Source organism: Ipomoea triloba, chromosome 5 (genome assembly GCF_003576645.1).
Source record: "Ipomoea triloba cultivar NCNSP0323 chromosome 5, ASM357664v1".
In the NCBI taxonomy this organism is placed as follows: domain Eukaryota; kingdom Viridiplantae; phylum Streptophyta; class Magnoliopsida; order Solanales; family Convolvulaceae; genus Ipomoea; species Ipomoea triloba.
The window spans coordinates 3976048-3997652 of NC_044920.1; the positions used below are offsets into that span (position 1 = coordinate 3976048).

The 21605-nt window shown below is 34.5% G+C and overlaps 1 protein-coding gene across 2 annotated transcripts; it reads right to left on the bottom strand.

The window, feature by feature from the left end:
- Nucleotides 1-5466: 5466 nt before the first annotated feature.
- LOC116020774 lies at nt 5467-11794 on the bottom strand. 2 transcript variants are annotated; one of them, XM_031261298.1, is made up of 4 exons: nt 11535-11794; nt 10842-10941; nt 7743-10735; nt 5467-7643 (listed from the first exon to the last, which is right to left on the bottom strand). In XM_031261298.1, exons 2-4 carry the CDS (start codon nt 10863-10865, stop codon nt 6317-6319), a joined length of 4344 nt encoding a protein of 1447 aa, XP_031117158.1. In that variant the 5' UTR covers nt 10866-10941; nt 11535-11794; the 3' UTR covers nt 5467-6316. The 2 variants fall into 2 exon arrangements, with proteins under 2 accessions (XP_031117158.1, XP_031117159.1); XM_031261299.1 differs by lacking the exon at nt 11535-11794 and adding an exon at nt 11239-11456.
- Between the last annotated feature and the right edge of the window lie 9811 nt (nt 11795-21605).

A 21605-nucleotide genomic window follows, 5' to 3' on the forward strand; every position in this document is an offset into this window, starting at 1 on the left:
GGAAGGTTCAAGCAAAAGGTAACACCTACCTATCCTATGCAGGGATTAACCATTGAACACAATCATTCCATTTTAAAACAACCTTGAAAATCAAGTTTTCTTTTTATGTAGGGGATTGTTAGAAAAAATAGCATAAAACGGCATTATAAGTGGCTATTTGTGGTACTAATATATGTGTTTGGGTCGGGTCAAAGTGCATTCGGGTTCTTCGTAGTAATACGAAGAGATTGATATATTGTATGCTCAAAACAGATAATGGGTAAATGAAAATTAATTATCAAAGCAAAACCATTTAAGTTGGAAAATGAAGGTAGAAAGACTTGAAACAAGCACTTGTTCCGTATTGGAAAAACAAGGGGATTTGCACCACTATATATACAAGATCCTTTTAGAGGAATGTTGAATTGTATAGCATATAGGCTCTCTCTCTCGCGCACGCAGGGGGTGCAAATCAAATCCCAGATTGAGCTAAGTTATGCCAACTTTTCTAAAATAGTTTCTAACTTTTTAGTCACTGTCCGAGTAGTAACTATTCGAACTTTGACTGCTCAAATTGTAATGTTTCGAACTTGTACTACTCGGTTGGAGGAATTACTATTCGGTCAAATTGGGTTTGACCGAATGGTAGATTTTGACTCCTCGTCTCATAACCTTTTGGGTACCATTCGTTAGTACTGTTTGAGTACTGCTCGAAGGTATTATTCGAATTTCAGTTATGAAGCATTAACTCTGATGTTAGGGAATTAATTTAATATTAATTCCAATTTTAAATTTTAGAATTAATTTTCAGATTAATTCTATTGAAGGTTACAGTCTGGTTTTTAAACTAGTGATTAATGTCATGTTAATTGCTATTAGTTCCTCATATATTATCCTATATAAGCATGGTTGAGCAGCATATTTTATACACAATTTTTTGCCTATTTTTTTGCTCTCACAAAACTATGCTCAACTTCCTCCCCAAACTTCATGTGCTCTACCCGTGTTCTAGTTCGCTAGGTTCACTTGTTTGAGTGCTCAAACATTGAGTCATAGTACGTTTTATCCTGGAAACTTAGGTTTTAACGTTTCTAGCACCTTTGGGAGGTAGCAAATAAGGTTTTAAGGAAAGAATGTTTTGTTCGACTCGTACTAAATCCTTAATATTTCATTCTTGTGCTTGCATTTTTTCTAGAAATAATCTTTATGTAAGATTATTTCGCTACACAGTCTCCATCTAGTGAAAGTGTCTAAATCTCTCTTTCCAAATAGAATAGTCCACACTGTCCACTAGACAAAACTCTTTCTTAGTTTTATCCAATAGGTTATTCAAAAAAGTTTTATCCAGTAGACACTTCTACTGGGCAAGAGTTTTGTCTAGTGAATCAGTCCACAAGATAGAAGGCTGCTCAAGTAATGAAAGGTTTCATCTTTGTTTAACATATTCATTAGTTCCAAACCTAAGTAATCCAAAATTGAAAATAATAATAATAATAATAATAATAATAATAATTATTATTATTATTATTATTATTATTATTATTATTATTATTATTATTATTGCCACTATGACAATGTGAAGTTTTATTGCCAATAAAGATAGAGAGAGTGAGACGGCATTCTTGATGTTTCTTGATGCCACGGTGTTGCTAATTGAAACATTTTTTTTTAAGTTTATGAGTTCAATTGCATTATTGATATTAGATCAATGACTTATTTGACCCGTTTTTAGCTTAGAATTATTATTTACATTTTCTTTTAGATTCAAATCCTTCAATGGAAATGAAAGTTGTTTTGTAAAGAGAAATGTCCAAAAATTGTTGAAGACTGAGATGAACAAAAACAATTGTTTGATGGATGAACAAAGACACTAATTGATTGATGGGTGTGTACTTGTGTTGGTCAAGATTTATTATCACTTTTTATCACTTGACTATTATCTTCTTTTCACATTTGATCCTTCAAATATTAATCTTGCTACATTTGAAATACAAATATACTTTTCTTGTCAAATTTAATCCTACCAACCAAATATCAAGTTATCATTGATTGAAAAAGTTAATTATTTTCCTCGTCTAGAAAAGTTCCAAGGGAAAGTCATCCTTCCAAGTCAAAATTGATGAAAATGTTTTAAAAAAAAAAAACAAAAAAAAAACCTTGATTATTGTCTACTACCATTTTAAACCTAAAAATCACAAACTTCACATTGCCTTTATGGTGTGTTTGGTTCACGGAATAGGTAGAGAATGGCATAGCATTCCTAGTAATAGCCTATTCCGTTGTTTGGTAAGCAGTTGTATTCCCAGGAATATTATTCCTGGGAATGGTCTATTACCCTTGCAAGGGTAATAGTTATTACCAGCACCCCCTAGTATTAACCTATTCCTGACTTTTCAGGAATAGAAATTTTATTATATATTTTATTCTTTTTTACCCTTTGTTAAACCTAATTGTTTTACGCTCACTTTTCTAAACATCATCACATCACAACTTTCTCTCTGTCATCGCACACATCTCCTTCAGCCATTGTAAATTGGAGTTCTTCTTGGAGGTATTCTTCTAACCTTCTCTTTTTTTGTTATAAATTTTATATATATATATATATATATATATATATATATATTACTTGTGATCATATATATATATACACTATATATAAATTAGTAATTATATATATTTCAATACTAGAGTTTAATTTTATATTTTTGTGATCTATATATGTGTCGTTTTATATTTTTTATTGTAATTTGTATGTGAATATATGTGTTTTTGATATATTATTTGTGAATCATTGTTATAATTTTGAGTACTGTAAGGTTTAAATTTAATTTGTAGTTATGGCTTGTTTGCGTTTAATAACTGGTACTGAAAGAAGGAAAAGATGTGTAGCTGTGTTGCATATATGGTTGGATATGTGTGTTTCTGTGAGTTCATTATTTATAATGATGATGTCTATCTTGACAATTTTGTGTTCTAATAAAAAACGAATGAAATCTTATATTATTAATACTTTAGGGTCTCGAGAATATATGTTACGAACAGTGTATTGTTGTGATGAAAAATGTATATCTCAACTTAGGATGAATCGTGTTTTCAAAAAAAAAAAAAAAAACTTAGGATGAATCGACATGCTTTTTTAAAGTTGTGTACAATGTTAAAAACTATAGAAGGGTTAAGGCCAACAAGAAATATGCTTGTTGATAAGCAAGTAGCAATATTTTTACATATTATTGCTCGTTATATAAAAAATAGGATCATTCAAAATAATTTTCAAAAGTCAGGTGAAACTATTAGTCGATACTTTAATATAGTATTAAATGCTGTTTTGAAACTCCGAAATTATTTATTCAAAGATCCTGAACCAGTTCCAGCAACATCAACATATCATAGATGGAAATGGTTTAAGGTACTTAAACCTATCCCCTACACTTGATTTATATCAAATAACTACAATGTGAATATATATTTAATAATATTTGATCGTGTATTACAAGAGGTTGATGGTTTGACTTTAGATGAAATGGACTTTGTTTCGAAAGCTCACTGATCATCCTAATAAAGTGGTTTTTTTTCTCCGTCTTGATCCTGATCGAAGACTACTGTGGATCAGAAGATTTCTTGCTGTCCATTAATCATTATTCATATTTATATTTTATGAACATTGCTACTATCATTGAATTGTTTTCAGTATTTTGTTTAAAAAACTTATGTTATTCTTCTTCTGAATATTAATAAATGTTCTTATAATATATTGATTAGCAGTTGATTATGAAATGATGGTAAATTGATGCATAATAATAATAATAATAATAATAATAATAATAATAAATTTTGTACAAAGGCATTTATGTCTTTTAAATATATATTCCATTTATATTCCTTTAACCAACCAAACGCTGGCATACAATTTCCAAGTCAATTTCTTCCGCGAACAAACACTGGAATACAATTCATATTTTATTCCTTACCTATTCCATTCCTTATGAAATAGTATTCCTATTCCCTTAAAAGTTATTCTGTGAACCAAACGTGCTGTTAATTTTCTCTTGATGCTCAAGGAATTTGGCACAACATATCCCTATGCAAGTATCAGGCTACACATAACTAAAATTGAAATTTAGGTGATTATGAGAGAGTTAAGTTAGGCTTGGAGCAAGGGAATGAGGGATAACATAAGATTGAGGTACACATTGAAGATGTTTTTAGCTAGATTAAGGGATAGAAACTACTCTGAAGTTCCCTTCGTGGTATCATCAAAAAAATGTAAAAACTGACTTTATAAGAGCATCCTTATCAATGGAGTTTTTTCGCGATTTTTGTAAGTGTGATTAGGAAAAAAAATGAGAGGGAATGAAATAAAAAAAATAAAAACAAATCAAATAAAAATTTAAAAAAAAAAAAAAAAAAAAACATTAAGTTGTCAAGTGCGCATGACGCGCCCGCATGGGCGCCCAGCTGTGCGCATGACGCGCACAGCACCCCTTTGCCTTCCTTTAATTTGTCAGAAAATACTGTAGTATGAACCAACATTTGCAGGAATAAGAAATGCGTTAAAAATGATTCTCACATCAGTCCAAGATCAAAACATGGTTATTATTTACTAACATTATCCTCCTATAAATCTGTTGTGGATGCCCTAAAGATTGAAATGTCAAAATCAAGCATGTGTTCCACGAACAAAATCATGTTATAACTAAAGTGGCATTAGCTTTGCTCCTAATGGTATTCTCCCGTTGTTGCATGAAGATAGATAGGGTGTTCTTAACCCAAGAAAAAACACTATGAGACATTATTACTAGAGAGGTGTTTGGATTTGATCCTCTAAGCTATTAATCTTGCCGTATTTAAATACATTTTTCTCGTCAAATTTGACCTTACCAACCAAGTTATCACCAAACCAAAAAAAAAAAAAAAAAAAAAANAAAAAAAAAAAAAAAAAAAAATTCCTCATCTAGAAAAGTTTCAAGGGCATAGACATCCTCCCAAATCAAAATTGATAAAAATCTGGAAAACCAAATCATTTTCTACTACCACTCTAGACCTAAAAATCACAAACAATTTCATATTTCCTTTAATTTTTTATACTTGAAATGACGATTTTGCCTTTGGACTTCCTCATATAAGCATACACTTTTCTAATTCTAACCGGTGATTGTCAAACTTTTAGTCGACAAGACCAAATGTAGCAAATGAGATTAATAAATGTGAGAAAGGTCGAAAGACCAACTCTATTCAAAATTTAGAAAGACCAAAGACTACAACTCCTAAACTATTCATCAAGGATGAGATTGGAATTCAAAACTTATGCGTTTATCCATTCAAAGCTTAAGAAGTTGTCCATATTGAATGATGAACACCCTAATGTGGACCTCCAACTAATATCACCCAATGATAAAAGTCAAGATTCACTATTATTTATTAAGCTTGCATTTCACAATGAACCCTACCCTTGGAACCCAGGTCATAGGATCATTGACATCTGTAACATTAAGGTCAATTACCAAACACATAATTAATAAATGTTTGTTTAATGTTTTGTTTTGTTTATTGAAACTGGACCTTGGCCACCTTAGGCTCAAGCTTATGAGACCTCATTCACAGCTCAAAAAGGTCACAGCAAAGAAGTGCAGGTCAGAGTTTTAGTTTGTTCTCAATGAAGAGATTCAACATCAGGTTTCACATATATAGCAGCAAATCAATCATCTTCCATTTCAATCTGGATATAATCATGAACCCCAACATAACACTAAGCTGATGCAGAGCTCCCCGCCGTTAGGCCGGCCGGCTAAGGTGATGTGCTCATCAGAATATTTACCCACAAGAAGACTAATGAAAAACAAATGTTCACACATGGGTACTGCCAATGCTGCTTTGTTATGCCAGTATCTCCCCCATCTTGCCCCCAATGAAAAGCTTCTTATTCATACAGGTTCAGTCAAAGATTCCACAAACCTGGAAACATCATGGAGAAACAAGCTAGCATTTTTCTCCTCATTATGGAGACAACATTGAACCTGAATTCTAGTTGAGTGCTACCTCCCTCCCTGTTGGACCGGGCAAATCATAGCCTCGAGGGAGCTTTCAGGTGAAGTCTAAAGGTGAAATCTAGTCACATGCAGCTCAAAATATTTACCCACGAAAAAAGTTTATAAGACCATGAGTTTTGAACTGCATGAAATCAAAAAGAAACATGAATCATTGTGTGCCTTTGCTGCTCACTATGTGAAAAAGGTCCCATCTTGCTCTCATTAATGCTTTGACATTCATCTCAGGTCCAATAAAAATCCCCTGCCATTGAGCCAATGTAGTATCTAGAAAAACATCATGGGGCAACAAGTCAAAATCTTCTTCTTTTCAATCTAGAGGCATCATTAAACCCCCCATCGCCATGCCAAATTTGTGGTCGATAGTTTCCTTCTTGCTCTTCAATGTTTCTCATTCTCCTAGGTGCAATCCCAGGTCCAGTTTTTATACGTGCATCAAATTCCCTTTCCCTTGTATTGGTTCTTTCCATGAACTCCGCATCTTCCTCTGGAGAGCACCCAAAATTCCTAGGTCCATCATCAGGATGGAAACGGAAATTTTCAGTATCATTGCTATAAGGAGGTCGGAAAGAACGAACACTCCGTCTCTCAGTATACTTTCTTCTCTCATCGGAACCTCCATCCCCCCGAAGCTCATGCAATCTACTGGAATTTATTGGCCCACTAAAGTACTCATCATCATCCACCCTCTCTCGGCGATTTACACCATCAGCTCTCCTAGTGTTTCTAGCAAAGAGACGATTAGGACTTCTATTGGATAAGGAATTTGGGTGCCCATGTTCCTGCATAGTGTCCACATCCCTCATGTTGTTAGAAGAACGAGCCACATAGGATGGAGAGCCACGCCTTCTAGGAACTATTTCTTCAGAAAAATAATCACATTCAGGAGACCTCATCCTATCTACACGATACATAGCTGGAGATCTACGCTGCGGCAATTCAGAAAGATCATCAAGTCCTTCCATAGCTCTTCTATGAGAAGTCCAAGGGCCAGGGGAATGTCTTTGAGATCCATCAGGAGATTTGGATCGCATTCGAGAAAAATCTCTCCTTTGAATGGGGGGGAAAATTTTTTTACCACGGACAAATTGCCCATCTGATCTATATACAGGATCAATAATATCAGTTGGCAAATCCCTCACAAACCTCTCACCGTGCCTAAGTCCAACAAACTCTGAACCATCTTCATCAGTACATCTACTCGGACTACTATTTCTGGGCATCCTACCAAGTATTTGAATGCCCATGGTTGCATGACCACCCCTGTCAACAGGAGAAAGCCTCCTTGATGAAGAATGCCGAAAAGAAGGTGACTCACCATTCAAGTGTTTCCTTCCTCTACTTGGACCCATAACAGCTCCATTTGGTGCAATATCAAAGTCATTCCGTTCAACTTCAGCATCATCAATGGCAGCAGCACGCTTATGTCTAGGAAAACAGTAATCATCCCGCCGAGTAAAGCTAAAATCACGCTCAGAATCCCAGTCACGGTGTGATCTACCAAACCGGGCCGAAACCCGTCCTCTTCCACGCATGAAACTTACCCTGGAGCTTTCATAAGGACGATCTCGAATTCTCTCTCTGGCATATTTGTTTGAACCATCAGTGTACATTTCACCTCTGAAAAGGGCAAGAATAAAATCAAGTGCCATCAACCATTTAAAAATTTAAAAATAAACACAGATTAAAGAAACAGTAGCAGCTAAAGAGTATACTCACCTATTCCCACTAAGATGTAATCTCTCATCCTGAGCATCAAAATATCTTTCCCTTCCACTTCGTGATGACAAAGGTCTACCCATGATAGATCTGGCTTTACTAGGGGAAGTGGAATTAGAAGTCCGAGGCAAATTGATAATCCGGCTCTTAATTGCACTAGAATCTTTAGCACTATTACCATTTAGAGGTGTTTCAGCATTGGCCAAACTGGAGTTTAACTTTTCTGCGTCGTTAGTTCCATTGGCATCCTCAACAGAGATCTTGGTAACAGTTACTCTCATATCATTGCTTGCATCTAATGCTCCATCACATAAAACACCCTCTATATTTTCCTCTTGCCTATCTTTTGCTCCTGCTTGATCAAAATGTATCTGTTGGGTAGCATTTACAGGCATAGAGTCATAAGAGCATGTTGCTGGCACATTTTCTGATATTGAGGTTGACAAAGAACCATCTTTTCCCAAAACTTGATCAACTATCTTATCACAAACTGTGCCGCCGCCACACTCTTTTGAACAATCATTAATTGCCTCATGATAAATCATGGCAGTTTCATCTTTTTCATCACAACCAGATTGGACATTGTTATCATCAGTTGAAGCAGCCATAGCATGAATGTCAGAATCAATAATTTTTTTTGAATCAGTTCCCAAAGCAATTGTATTTTCTTCTGTTGACTGCAATATTGGCTCCCGCACCTCACCATCTTCATAATCATCATCTTCCTTGCCACAGGGCCTACCTTCCACATCAGTATGTACAGTACAAGCATGATTGCCATCTGATTCATAATCAGATCCATACAGTTGTTCTTCTTCCATATCAACTGATATATTCATATCTTGCTCACCACTCACAGATCCCTCACAACTTGCAACCAAAGCCTGATGGTGTTCATTAACTTGCTTCAACTGTGACATTTCCAAACTGTCAATTTTCACACCCTCCGACTCACAAGCATCTACCTTAGAACAAGATGCATTCAAACCTTTTAGAGCAGAATTTTCATTTTGAATAGCTATACCTGCATTCATTGCATATACTTCTTTAGTATGAACAGAATGTTCAGATTGATTTGATAACTCCCCGCTGACAGACAACTCTGAAAAGGTAGCCATTCTTGTACTCAACAGCTTTTCAGGGGTCAATGGCACTGGCAAAGTAGAAGAACTCTCTTTTGATGGTACAACATTTCCAATAGATTGGTGCAATGTCATGCTGGACATCCTGCAACTTTCTTGATTAGTTTCCTGTAAGGGTTCAGATTTTATAGATTTTTTCTCAATTAGCTTTTCTGCACACTTGATTGGGAATTCAACAGGTTCCATGTTTCCCCTCTCAACATGCTCCATTTTCAAAGAATTACCATCCAGTGCTTTGGCAGCATTATTGCTAGATCCAGCATAATCCTGTTTTGAGCTTTCATCAATAGGTTCTACCTTTACAGTTCCACATCCAATAGAATTCATGTTTGTAATGGTTCTAGGAACACTAGTATGTGGAATTGAGTCTGCCTTGGTCATTGAACCAAAATGCCTCTTACTGAAGTCCAAACCATTACCAAGACTAAGGAAAAGTGAATCCTCTGACTGGCTAGATTGTATACTAGATATCTGCTCAGAAACTCCAAAAATTTGCTTCCCTTTATCATTGCAAGCACCAAGCATACTAAAGGAGCTTAAACTAGGTTTTAGGTCATGTCTAGTACTGATTTTGCTTAGAGCATCAATATTATCTGTATCTTGAAAGCCATTACCAGAACCTTCCCATGCATCCATAGTAGTGTTCAAATCCCAGTTTGATCTATTAGTATCGGTATCAGGACTATCATCATTGGACCTACTGTTTGATCTTCCAATTTGAGAATCGATGGCTTTTTCTTTGTTTAAAGAAAGAGATAACAATGATGGATCCAAATTATTAGGCATCTCAGAACCTCCTCTGTTTTGCACTCCCAAAGGAAGGTTTTGTCTTTGTAGTCCTAAAGACAATTCAGTGTTTCCTGAATGTGCAAAAGATTGAAATTTAATGCTGCCTTCTGCTTGTTTGCCAATGTTTTCCATCTTGACATTAACTGAAATGTTTTCTGCAACTTCAAGGCTGCTTTCAGTCAAAGCTCCCTTAACACAATTATCCGCACTATTGGTAGAACCTGAGCAAATCTTCGTGTTAGTGACCTGAACTTTGGATTCCAAAGATTCCTCATTAGTTTGGGCAGAAGTAATGTTTGCCTCAGACAGTTGCATCCCACAAGGTTCCCTACTAGGTTGGACAGACGCAACATTTGTTTCCTCAGACTTGGATCTAAAAGGATCCTTAGCAGATTGGACAAATGAAAAATTCTTTTCAGCAGGCTTGGATCCAGAAGGTTCCTCCATATTATGGACAGACGAAACATTTGTATCAGCAGGTTTGGATCCAGAAGGTTCCACATTAGGTTGAGCAGCCGTAACATCCATTTCAGTAGGTTTAGATCCAGAAGGTCCCTCCACATAATGAAGGGATGAAGCATTTGTTTCAGTAGCTTTGGATCCAGAGGGTTCCTCAAAAGATTGTGCAGCAGAGACATCAGCTTCAGTAACTTTGGATCCAAAAGGTTCTTTAGTAAATTGAATAGAGGTATTATCAGCTTCAGCAGGTTTGGATCCAGGAGGCTCCTCAGTGGATTGAACAGAGGTCTTATCTGCGTCAGCTAGTTTGGATCCAGATGAATCCATGACTGGTTGACCAAAGCTAACATGTGCACCACCTGGCTTTTCTTGTTTCACCTCCAAAAGAGGATTCTTGATGGCATCAGATTTACTGGCACTCCCAGCAGTATCAATAGGGTTGAAAGATGATCTCTGGGTAGAACCAGATTCTCCATTCTTTAAATTGCTTTCATCATGAAAAGAAGTTGGCTCTTCAGGTGGAGAAGATGAAGGCAAAACAAAGGGGAACCTTCTCTTCTTTATAGGGATACCTGTCAATGAGCTACTAGACTGCATTCTGAGCTGCATATACAAGATACATGAGTCAACTCATTTTAAACCATATGAAACTATAACAATGAAGACAGAAGTTAAGAAACAAATCATAAGTTAGATCATAGATGGAAACCTCTTCCTTCCCGGAAACTGGCATGCGCCCTGTATCAGAAAACTCTAAAGTTTTAATATTTTATCTTCTATAAGTATCACTCTGTCCTGTAAAGATCACTCTGCAAAGAGAAATTTCAACACAGTTAGGAAGAAGAAGAAGAAGAAGAAGGAGGAGGAAAGAAAGAATAAGAAGCAAAGAGAAGCTAAGCTTTACAACCATAGAATAAATGGTTGTCAAGCTTTCACCAGAGAAGGAAATAAATATTAAGCCATAAAATAGAAAGAAGTAAGGTGCAATCAACCACTTAGAGAAAGCTACCCAAACCTAACAAACAGCACAAATTGAAAAATCAGCAAAAACAAAAACACAAAAATTAAAATCAACAAATTTTGATCTAATCAAGAGCCTCACCTACCCAACTAAAATCTCATCCAACGGAAGGAAGATAGGATTTTTTAAAGAAAAAAATATATTTCACGAAATCAACTCTACCCCACCACCAATCGGGACCGATCATCAACGAAACCTACTGATCGGAAAGTTTTTGGACACCAACCAGATCCCATTCCCAGACGGCCAGAACAGTATAGAAGCTGTCTGAACATAGAAATCAGAGAGAGATATACAGACAGATACAGATACAGCGATCCTTACACGAAGAGGGGAATCTAAGCTTAGGGAGGAAGAAAAGAAGAAAGGAAAAATGAGAACCTTTACTTCGGTGTTGACGCAGAGCAGAGGGAATCTTGATGGAGGAAAGTGCAGTGTGAAAAGAGGAAAGAAGAGAGCTGTAGGGTTGCTGGAGTTTGTGTAAATGGGGAGGGGAGTTTCTCTGTAGTTTCTTTGTCTCTTATTTTAATGGCTGATTGAATTATTGAATAAGATAAAAGGAGAGTGAAACCCTAATTAATGCCTTCTTTTGACTTTTTCCTTCCCACTAGCAAAATTAATTGCATCTTTTCATTCTTGTCCCTATACTTCCATTTCATTCTTGTCCCTATACTTCCACCCCTTTTAACAATCTTACCTCCAAATTAAAATACGAGTAGTATAATTAAGTACTCTAATTGAAAACAAAGGGCTTGTTTGGTTATCAGTGGTTAACAGTTAGCGGTAGCGGATTGTGTTAGCGGTTATCAAATAGCGGATTGTATTAGCAGGTTTGATCAGCGAATTATATTAGCGGTTTGTAAAAAGATGTTTGGTAAAATTAGCTGTTTAGATTAGCGGTTAACATGTAAAATGATCAAAAGGGTATACATTAAGAGTTTTTTCCACTTTTGGTCCTATGACTTTAGTGCCTCCGTCAATTTTGGTACACAACTTTCATTCCTGACATAAGTAGTGCTTGACTTTGATTTGTTTTCTACTTTTAGTCCTTGACTTTGATTTTTTTTTTTTCACTTTTAGTTCTTTCTGCCATTTGAGCGATAATTTTTAATCGGAATCAACAAACTGTTGTGCCTTTAAGGGTAAATAACGTTTAATGTATTTAGGGCTTTATCAAAAGACACTTTTACCCTTAATGGCACAACAGTTTGTTGATTCCGATTAAAAATTGTCGCTTAAAAGGCGAAACAGAACAAGCAAATAATGTTTCTTTTTCCTATTTTTTCTTTGATTTTATTTATAAATATATTTAGGACTTTATCAGAAGACACTTTTACCTTTAATGGCACAATAATTTTTTGATTTCAATTAAAAGTTGTCGCTCATATGGCCAAAAGGACTAAAAGTGGAAAAAAAATCAAAGTCAATGACTAAAAGTGGAAAACAAATCAAAGTCAAACACTACTTATGTCAGGAATGAAAGTTGTGTACTTAAATTGACGGAGGCACTAAAGTCATAGGACCAAAAGTGAAAAAAACTATATACATTAATAAATTTTATATATATATATAATGTTTTACAAATTAAAAATAAAATAAAAAACAAAACAGGGAGCCGCACAATGGCTCCCCTTTTGTGATTTTTTGTTTCCCTTGTGGTGGGATAAGTGGGGAATGGAGCCTTGAGGCTCCTATAAAAGGAGCCTCAAGGCTCCAATCCTTTCAACAGTTTGCCCACCGCGCAAGTTTAATTTTTTTTTTTTTTAGATATAATATGTTAAGGGGCGTTTTGGGGAAGGATTATATTTCCCCAAAATGCCATTGGGAAACGCTGCATATTGCAGCATTTTCAAAATCGGCGGTTTGGAGCAAACCGCTGCTCCAAATCGTCACTAACCAAACGGTTTTTTCAGCGTTTTGACCTTGGTCAAAATGCTGAAATGGCGGATCCGCCATTAACCAAACATGCCCAAAAACTTTATTAGATCTTTTGATTCAGTAAAAATGTGTAATTAAAAATAAATTGACTAATTCAGTAGGGATGTGTTTTGTTCGCACATGAAAATCGAAATCAGAATGAGTATCAAATACTTGGTAATGGTAATGGTTTTGGTTGAAAGTTTTTGCATGTTTGGTACTAGGGTGGAATGAGAATGATTATTAATAGTTGGGAAAGATTGAGGAGGAAGGGGATGAAACCCTTATTTTATTAGGAAATGAGTTTTGCAATTAAGTGATAATTAAAACTCATAGTAGTATTATAAAAACCTGTCAACCAAACACTAGCAATGACTTTGATACCCATTCATGGTAGCTAAACCTATCAACCAAACACACCCTAGGTTATCATTGATATGGTGAACACATGACGTTTAGGTGGCTTTAAGGACATATGCATACATGCAAGGGCACACAGAAAGGGGACCTAATTACCTGAATGCCGGGTTCCTTCACCAAACAGTGTCTATCAGAAAAAAAAATTATGTGATGAAGCTTAGGAATGAGGGGGAGGGGTATCGAGCGGGAGGAGAATGCATGAAGCCAGTAGTATTAGAATATACTTTGAGGAAATTTTCAAGTCAAAGGGTTTTAATGTGGATGAGCTTTTTGGATTGGTGAATCTATGGGTTTCGAGTAGTAATAATGTGAATTTGGTGCAACCTTTCACACCCAGGAAAGTTAAAGAAGCATTGTTCTCTATGGGACATAACAAGTCTCTAGGGTCATATGGGATGAACTTGGATTTCTACCAAAGCTTTTGGGGTAAGGTGGGTTAGGATGTCAATAGCTTTGTTCTTAAGTGTTTGATCTTAGACCTATTGCTCTTTGCAATGTAGTATACAAGATCATAGCCAAAATGTTAGTCAACCAAATGAAGAATCTCCTTAGAAATATAATATCATATTCCTATGGTGTGTTTATACCGAATAGGTTGATAACGGATAATATTTTGGTGGCTACAAAAGTGGGACACTATCTACGTAGGAAACAGTTGAGAAGAGTTGGATGGGTGAAACTAAATATAGCTAAGGCCTATGATAGGAAGAAGTGATCTTTTTATGAGGGACATCTTTATTAGGCTGGGTTTTTATTCAAGTTGGGTAGAGTTGGTTATGCTTTTGTATCACCACTGTTAGGTACAATATTATGGTGAATGGGGATGTATCAAGTTTTGCATTCCGAGTATACCGACAGGGTGACTCATTGTCTCACTATATCTATATCAACTGTGCAAATGAGCTTTCTCTCTTGCTCGATAATGCCCAAGAAAGGGGTTCAATCCATGGATGATGTGTAACTCATGGTGCTCCCTTGATATCACATATGTTCTTCACAGATGATAGCATTTTCTTTTTCAAAGCAAATGACCAGGAAGTAGCAAAAGTTAAGAAGTGCCTAAAGGAATATAAGAGATTGTCTAGGCAACTGGTCAACTTCAACAAATCTTGTATCACTTTTAGCAGGAACACAAGTAGTGAAGATAAGGAGGTGGTGACACAAATATTGGAGGTTACCCCTACAGAGAATCTAGGTAAATATCTGGGACTGTCATTGTTAATAGGATGTAATAAAAATGTAGTTTTCACCTTCATTGAGCATAAAATGTACCATGACATAGATGCCTGGAATAGGAAATTATTGTTCTAAGCAGCCAAGGATATTCTCTTAAAAGTGTAGCTCAAGCCATACCCACTTATGCCATGAGTGTTGTTCTTCTGCAAAAAAAACCCTTCTACAAGTCCCTGGAACATCTTATGAATAAGTATTGGAGGAATGGGGTTCAGAAAGAGACTTTTCCATTTGGTATTGTTAAGTAAGCAAGGTTTGCATTTCTTAATGAATCCCTCAGTCCTGGTTACCCAAATCTTCGAAGCACGGTACTTTCCCAATTGTACGTTCCTGGATGCATGTTTGGACTGAATTTGAGTTACTGTTAGCGTATAGTAATATCTTGGCTACACAAAGTCTTTTAGTGGAAGGATGTCGTCGCGAGATTGGCAACGAAAAAGAAACTAACATTTAGCGTCATCCCATGCTATATTTAACCATTTTCAAATTTAAATATGGATACATTTGGAACTACCCTAACATAAATAAATATTATTCATAGTCATTCCAAACCCTTTTGACACTACCTATATAGTATATAGTATTCCCTCTGCCTCATTTTGTTTGTCTAGTTCAATTAACGAGTCTTGATTAAAATTATTTTTAATTCAATTTTTCATAATATTAAGTTTAGTATTAGTATATAAAATTTATATATTTAGAAACTACATTAAAAGTACTATTAAACACAAAAATACAAATTTAAAATAATTAAAATTACTAAAGAAAATAAACAAAGAAGAAATAGTTAATTTGACCAATAAATAGTAAACATGGCATGCAAAATGGGACAGGTGGAGTACTTAATTGAAATCACCATGAAATATATTTAATGCACACGCATTCTCGTAGACACGCACATATACACAATTGAGTATCAGGCACAAGAATTTCACAACTATCCAAACTCATTTCAAACTCGATAATCAACTATCCAAAACCATCATATTATGGTTCAGGTACATGATATTAATTAACACATTGTTATCCATGGATATTATTCAACCTTTTAGGAAGAAAAATAATAATAATACTCAAAATTTTGAATATTCCATCTGACCCGGTCCAATTTACATACATGCTTGCATCATTCAATATTATTGTCACCTTTCACGAGCATTACTTGTACATTAAAATGAAGAAAAATAATAGAATTTCAAATAACTCTGTATTTTTAATTTGAAAAATAATATGAAAATTAGATGTTGATAAACATGTTTAATATAATTTTCTATCATATTTTAATGAAAAAGAAACAAGAAAAATGGAAAGCTATGAAAAAAGAACCCCCCCCCCCCCCCAAAAAAAATTATTTATTCTTTAATTGTAATTTTTTTGTCTCGGTATTTTATGTGTAAAATAGAGAATTTGATTTTAATCGGTTCATGTAACAAAAATACAAATAATGTACCACATATAATATAAAGAGGACAAACATAGGTAAAATAATTTCCAATTCTTTGTTTTACAAATGAAATATCAAACTTCAAAGATTATAAAGGAAAAATAACAAATTACTAAAACATTAATATACTAAATAATATTTTAATGTAGATTAATTATTTTGTTGCCCCTTCAAAAAAAAAATTATTTTGTTGCTTTAGTGACTAAAATTATTTTTAAAAAAATTAAGATAAAAATCCATAACCACTATCCAAAGGAGTGCACAAGATAAACTTTGCTCATATATAATAGCCTACAAATTACACATGAGATGTAAATCGCACTAGAAATACAATGTAAGACAAGCTTGACTAAAAGGGTGGTAGCAAGATGTAATAGTAAAAGATTATGAACTAAAACTACTAATAGAGAATACATGAGAGATTTTAAAGAGAGAGAGAGAGAGAAAATGATATATGGATTATCATGGAGCAATATTTTCTCTATCACATTTTACCTATTTACTATTCATTAGTCAAATAAATTATTTCTTATTTGTTTATTTTATTTAGTACGGAGTATTATTAAATTATTTTAAAATAAATTATTTCTTATTTGTTTATTTTTTGTGTTTAACAATATTTTTAATGTAGTTTCCAAATATATAAATTTTATATACTAATACTATTTTTTTCTAAATAAGGTGCAAATTGGCCACTGAATGTAACATGAAAATGCAATTAAATCACTAACCAAAAAAATGCAATTAGACCACTAGGGATAGCAATTCAATTCGCCCCAACAGGGAAAATCGATCACCGCCTCGACGAGGGCAGATTTGGAGATTTTTTCGGGGAACGGGATCGGGGATGGAGGAATTTTCCAATCCCCGTCGAAGACGGGGACGGGAAGGGTATTCCCTGCCCCGACCCCGTCCTCGAATCCCCGTTAAATATTATATAGTATATAATATATATTTATATTATAATATATAATATTAATATTCATATGTGCAGTGTGCTTAAGAATCCATTGTAGGATTAATTGTAAGCTGCAGGCTTAATTAATTGTAAAAAAGGCATAGGATTATAGGAAAAAAAATTCTAACTCTTATGAGCTGCAGGCTTTATTCATAAAATTTAAACATTCCCGTAGAATAGGTGGATTGAAAGTTCTTCCTGAGCAATTACCTTCATGCTACATGCCTACATATACTCGATTAATTTTAGTGTTTGATGTCTATACCTTAAATTAATTTTATTTTATCATACATTATTATTACTTATTGATATGATTAATTGCCCTATATACTTTGTATGTATAATGATGTATGTAGAGGGTAGGCTCAAGGAAAGAATTTAGCCCCAAAGTCATCCCTTTATTCATTGTTCTTGAATAAATGTAGAGAGAAGGGAGAGAGCATGGCTATTGTGAATCAGAGAGAGAAGAAGAGAGTGCCAAAAAGTCCTTTCCAAGTAGGGCTAAGGTCTCTTTTATAGGGTTAGTACCCGTATTAGTATTCGTCTATGTACGAAATACTTAGAGCCATATATACGAGGTATATTCCCTATCACTTATTAGAATTAGAATGGAGGGTGATAATTCTCATAATTCAAATTATTATTATTATTTTCAGGTTATTAATGAAGAGTTGGCTAGTTGAGAACCATTACTTTAGCCGAGTTTAAAAATTGAGAATTGAAGATTTGAAGTTCATTTGATTTTTTATGTACTTATGTTTGGATTTTGGAGGAGTTTGAAACAATTTAATGATCCAAAGCTTAACAATATAAACTTTTCATAATATTAGTCTTTTTTTAAAATTGACATAATTCAAAAAAATTCGCGCGGAAATTCTCAATCCCTGAAAATTCCCGCGCGAGATGGGGAATAATTCTCCATCCCCGCCGGGGAATGGGGTGGGGCGGGGCGAGAAATGGGGAGAGATTTCGAGGACGGGGACGGGACCCCGTTCCCCACCCCCGCCCCACCCCGTTGCCATCCCTATAGGCCACTGAATACTCCAAATCCATGTAATTTCACCTGATAGTATGTTACCATCCATTTCAGCAAGTAACATACTTACGTCGATGGTGAGTTGGCATTTTAAAATAATTTTTAATAATATAATTTAAAAATAAAATTTAAAAAATTAAAATTTATATAAAAAAAATAATTAAAAAAAAAAACGTCGGGTGGCCAACAGTCACCCGTTCCCCTCCACCCTCCTCCATCTCTCTTCGTCTCCAGCGGAGACGAAGGAAGGGGGGACAGAGAGGGGGGGGGTGGGGGTGGCGTGAGACAACCTGTCTCATGCCACCCCCATTCCCTCCTTCATCTTTGGTTCAAGACGAAGACATGCTCTTTGTCTCCGGTTGGAGATGAAGAGATCTCTTTGGAGACGAAGGGGGGTGGAGGGGAAGGGGTGGCCGGCGTTTTTTTTTTTTTAAATTTTAAATTATATTATTAAAAATTATTTTAAAATGCCAACTCACCGTCCACGTAATCAAGTTACCTAATGAAATGGATAGTAACTTGCTATCAGGTGAAATTGCATGTATTTGGAGTGTTCAGTGACCTAATTGCACTTTTTTTAGTTCAGTGACATAATTGCATTTTCAGGTTACGTCAGTGGCCAATTTGCACCTTATTCTTTTTTTTTTTTTTGAATGAATCGGAACACTTAATGTAAATAGGGAGTAAAAAATAGAGTAAAAAATGCATTCCGCACATAGTGTAGTGGTCCAATTAGATCATAAATTTTAGGAAAAAAGTGTCAAATTGGCCCCCTAAGTTGAGTAGATATTGCAATTAGGCTCCCTAACTAAAAAAAACTTCATTCAAGCCCCCTAAACCGGTAAAATTGTTCAATCAAGTTCAAGTTGACTTGTTTATCAAGTCAAATTTAGTTAGGGGGCTTAATTGCACTACCCACCCGACTTAAGGGGCTAATTTGACACTTTTTTTATTTTTCGCCGAACAAATATTTTTATTTATTAAAGATATTATTTATTATAAATAAAAATAAATAATATTAAAAATTTAAAAAAAAAAAAAAAAAAGAGTCACCAGCTGTCCGGCAGGACGCCACGACCGTCTAAGGAAGACGTCCATGGCTGTCTTCTAGATTTGGGACGAGGGCTACGGCTATGGCCGCCCCCTCGTTCCAGTTTCCTCTGTCGGCCATGGCCGTCTTCCTTAGACGGTCGTGGTTGTTTGTGAGGAAGAACAACCACTGATTGTCCAACAGCCGGAGGCTGTTTTTTTTATAACTATTATTTATTTTTAATTATAATAAATAATATTTTTAATAAATAAAAAATGTTTATTTTGAAAATAAAATAAAAAATGAAAAAAAGTGTCAAATTGATCCCCTAAGTCGGATAAATATTGCAATTAGGCCTCTAACTTAATATGACATGATAAACAAGTCAACTTGGACTTAATTAAATAATTTTACCGATTTAAAGAACTTGAATGAAGTTTTTTTTCAGTTAGGGGACCTAATTGCACTATCCACCTTACTTAGAGGGTCAATTTGACACTTTTTCCCTAAATTTTACTTTATACTTGTTTCTAATTACGAGTTAATTTTGTGTAAAAATATACCAAATTTGGTGTTAAGTTGTGAAACAAACGAGAATGCAAATATTTTTGGCGTGGCAGCATTCTCATGCTAACTGCCTGGCGACTTACGTAAGCCACGTGTAATGGGTCTGCATCTGCATGACAACATGAGTATTGTGTCCAATCATTATTGCTGTGTGGATCATACTATTAAATAATATACATTCAATATAAAAATAATGTACATTATATTCAGAGAATATACATTATTTGTGTATTGAATGTACATTATTTTTATAATATAAAAATAATGTACATTCAGTACAAAAATAATGTACATTTAGTACATTAAAAATGTACATTTTATTATGGTCCACACAGTTGTGTGAACCATGGTCCACACAATAATTTGCCGTATTGTGTCTTAATTCTTAAATTTGATGGGCCCACCATGTTATTGGACTTGGCTTTTATTTTTCAAGCAAGGTGTCGTTTGGTTTGGCAAATTATTTGGTTCAAATTAATCATTAATTTTCTTTTTAAAAAGTATAATTAAACTCCATTTAAAAAAAAAAAAATAAACACTCCAACTTTACAATAATTGCATTTCAACTCTTTTTATCAATAAACAATTGATAGTCCTTGGGCTTGTTTGGTTATCAGCGGTTAGCGGTTAGCAGTTAGCGGTAGTGGATTGTGTTAGCGGTTATCAAATAGCGGATTGTATTAACGAGTTTGACTAGCGGATTGTATTAGCTGTTTGTAAAAAGATGTTTGATAAAATTAACTAATTAGATTAGCGGTTAACATGTAAAATGACCAAAAGAGTATATATATATTTCATAATAATAACAATTGTAATTATTTTTTTAGGATATATAATAATAATAATAATAATAATAATTTAATAAAAGAAATAAAAAACTAACAAAAAAAAAAACATAAGGGGAGTTCAACTCTCCTTTAGTTTTGCCACTTTACCCACATCTGTGGGAAAAGTGGCATGGCTCCTTTTATAGGAGCCTTAGTGGCTCCAAATTAAACATAACATTATGGCTTGGGCCAGTAAGCCAAACTGGTGCACTGTTCTTAATTATTATTATTATTTTTTATATATATACAAGGGCGTTTTGGAAAAGGAAAACCTTTTCCCAAAACGCTAAGTGAAAATGTTGCATATTGCAGCGTTTTCATTTTCAGCGGTTTAGAGTAAACCGTTGCTCCAAATCGTTGATAACCAAACACATTCTTTAGCGGTTTGACTTGGTCAAATCACTAAAGATGGTCAAACTCGTCAAAAAATTGGCGGATCCGCTAACAACCAAACATGCCTCTTACAAAATTTACAATATGACAAATTTTTTGTGACATGCATCATAGATGACATCCATGTAAGTAATTTTAAACAACAAATTGTAATAATAATATGAAAAAAAAATAGTATTTTCAGTTATTCAACAACTTGTTTGGTTTATGAATATGTTAAGAAGAAATTGAATTTAAATAAAAATAATAATTAGAATATTTACATTAAAAGACCTTATGGTCTCGGGAAAAAAATATTTAAAATCATTAAAAATTAGAATATTTAAATTGAAAAAAATAGTATTTTCAGTTATAATAATCCTCGGGATTAAGATCATTAAAAGACCTTATGGTCTTGTGTTGAGCCAATCTCATTACATTGATAAAATACTTGTGAAATTTAACAAGGATGATGATCAATTGGCTAAGACACCGTTTGATACAAACAGTCATCTAACCAAAAACCACAGGGAGTGTATTTCTCAAGTAGAGTATGCTCGGGTGATTGGTAGTTTGATGTATCTTATGAGTTGTACTAGGCCAGATATTGCCTTTGCGGTTAGCAAACTCAGTAGATATACGAGTAAC